At 36.9% G+C, this 2358-nt stretch overlaps 2 protein-coding genes across 2 annotated transcripts in view; both read left to right on the top strand.

Moving 5' to 3' along the window:
- LOC104706138 (protein ALWAYS EARLY 3-like) overlaps nt 1-134 on the top strand; it is a 5914-nt gene extending 5780 nt beyond the window's left edge. Inside the window, exon 14 of the mRNA XM_019227178.1 lies at nt 87-134. Within this exon, the coding sequence (XP_019082723.1) occupies nt 87-134 (48 nt within the window). The remainder of the gene's footprint in view (nt 1-86) is intronic.
- The window catches only part of LOC104786477 (protein ALWAYS EARLY 3-like), a 12834-nt gene continuing 10603 nt past the window's right edge, over nt 128-2358 (top strand). The window contains exons 1-3 of the mRNA XM_019227331.1: nt 128-378; nt 526-704; nt 794-882. Coding sequence (XP_019082876.1) covers nt 349-378; nt 526-704; nt 794-882 — 298 coding nt within the window. The 5' untranslated portion in view covers nt 128-348. The remainder of the gene's footprint in view (nt 379-525; nt 705-793; nt 883-2358) is intronic.

The following is a 2358-nucleotide window of genomic DNA, read 5'->3' as shown; positions in this document are numbered from 1 at the left end:
AGTACATCTGAGTGCTCTTTGGAATGTATTATATATCTTTGAAATTATTTAAATATTTCTGTCTTTTCATCGTGGAACTTTTGTAGCTTTTTATCTTAGGACTGATTGTGTTGTCTGCTGTAGGGAATAGGTGAGGGAAATAAGCCTGTTGGGAGAAGTAAACGGTCTGCAAGTATTCGAAACTCACATGAAAAGAAGCCTGTTAAATCTCAGGATCGTACTCCCTCAAGTAACAACATAGTAGAAGAAGATGAGTTAGCTCCATCAAATGCAGTCATAAAAAAACAAGTTAACTTGCTAACTAAAGTTAGGAGCAGAAGAAAGATAGTACCTGAGAAACCTCTAAGTATGGGTGACTGGAAAAATTCTGAGATTCTAGTAAGTGAACTTTCTGATGCTAAGACTATTTCCAAATGATAAAGAAACTCCAATGCTACATCTGTCAATCTTAAGATCATTAATCTCTATGAAATTAGTCTGCAAGTTCCCTGATTAGATTTTATACCATATCCTTATAATCTGCAGGAGAAGTTTTCGCATTGCATATCTAGTTTCCGAGCACGAAGATGGTGTCTTTTTGAGTGGTTCTACAGTGCAATTGACTATCCATGGTTTGCCAGACAAGAGTTTGTTGAGTATTTGGATCATGTAGGGTTGGGCCATGTTCCTAGATTAACTCGCGTTGAATGGGGTGTCATAAGGAGGTTATCACTAACTAAAGTGTTGCTAAGTTTCTACTCTTTTTATTCTGTGTGTATATGGATGTTTCGTTAATCATACTTTATTGATGCAGTTCTCTTGGGAAACCGAGGCGATTTTCTCAACAGTTTTTGAAGGAGGAGAAAGAAAAGCTATACCTATACAGGGATTCTGTAAGAAAACATTATGATGAACTAAACAAGGGCATGAGGGAAGGACTTCCAATGGATCTGGCTCGGCCTCTAAATGTTTCACAGAGAGTCATTTCCGTGCATCCAAAGTCGAGAGAGATTCATGACGGCAGTGTCCTAACTATTGATCACTGTAGGTACCGGATTCAGTTTGACAACCCTGAATTAGGGGTGGAATTTGTTAAGGTACTCTTCCTTACACTGAACTTTTTTCTTGGCAATGATAGAAGCTGGATTTTCTGACACTATATATATAGATGAAAAATCATAGTGACTATGGAAAACGAAGATAAATAAAAGGATATACTAATCGTAGCATTTCACTGCACATTTGTGAATATGACAAAAGTCTCAAATAATTTTGGTGAATAGAATCGCTACTGAATTTCCTACAACATAAATTGAGCACTTGGTACTTGATCAATTCTTATGTTGCTTGGTTTAAAGACTACTCCAAAAACGCACTAAGAAACTATCTAGAAAATTCATGACGTGAGAGTTAGAACAAATTTGAATGTTGATAATCTTTGGATAACATTTATATCTTTCTTTTGGTGAAGGATACTGAATGCATGCCACTGAATCCTCTAGAAAACATGCCAGCATCACTTGCAAAGCACTATGCTTTCTCAAACTATAACATTCAGAATTCTAGTGAGGAGAAAATGCAAGAGCGGGTAAAGGAAAGCACGCCGGAAGGATATCTCAAACTTTCGTGTGAGACAGGCCATCTCTTAAACTCCCCAAATTTTAACATTAGCAATTCACTAAAGCAGGAGAAGGTTGGTATTTCTGACCATCATGCTAGGCTTCATTATGCTTTTCTAAATTCTACATTCTTTTATGGAAGTTCATTTTTCTGCATACCTGGAGGAACTAGCTTGGTATTCATTCATTTACATCTAGGAATTGAGGGCTTTCTTTTTGGTTTACTGGTTTCTTAAGAATATAGATGGGTTTCCGTCTACTGTATTAATGTTTGGGGTTTCTCTGCCTGAAGTCGTTGACCAATAATTGTACCTAGCATCAGTCTTCCCTGGGATTATTATTACCTAGGGAGCTAGTTCAATAATTAAAGTCTCTAACCAGTCTTATATAAAAAATAACATCAATGTTCTGGTACAGTTCTTTCTGAGACTATAGCTAATGTTATTCCCCTGACTTGCATTTGCATCCACTTTCTCTTGTAATGGCTTTATTTTTCATTTGACTACAGTCATCGTAGCTACAGCTTAATTAAAACTTGATAGATATATTTTACTAATATACAAGTTTTCCTTAAATTCACAGGTAGATATCTCAAGTTCAAATCCACAAGCTCAAGATGGAGTCGACGAGGCTCTTGATTTACAATCGTTGAATCCTCAGCCTTCAACTATTGGACATATCCAGGCAAGAGAAGCTGATGTCAAAGCTCTCTCTGAACTAACACGTGCGCTTGACAAGAAGGTTCGGCCAGTTGTTAACT

Source organism: Camelina sativa, chromosome 1 (assembly GCF_000633955.1).
Source record: "Camelina sativa cultivar DH55 chromosome 1, Cs, whole genome shotgun sequence".
NCBI classification, from domain to species: domain Eukaryota; kingdom Viridiplantae; phylum Streptophyta; class Magnoliopsida; order Brassicales; family Brassicaceae; genus Camelina; species Camelina sativa.
Note: the sequence above shows the minus strand (reverse complement) of the source record. Positions and strands in the feature narration are given on the sequence as shown.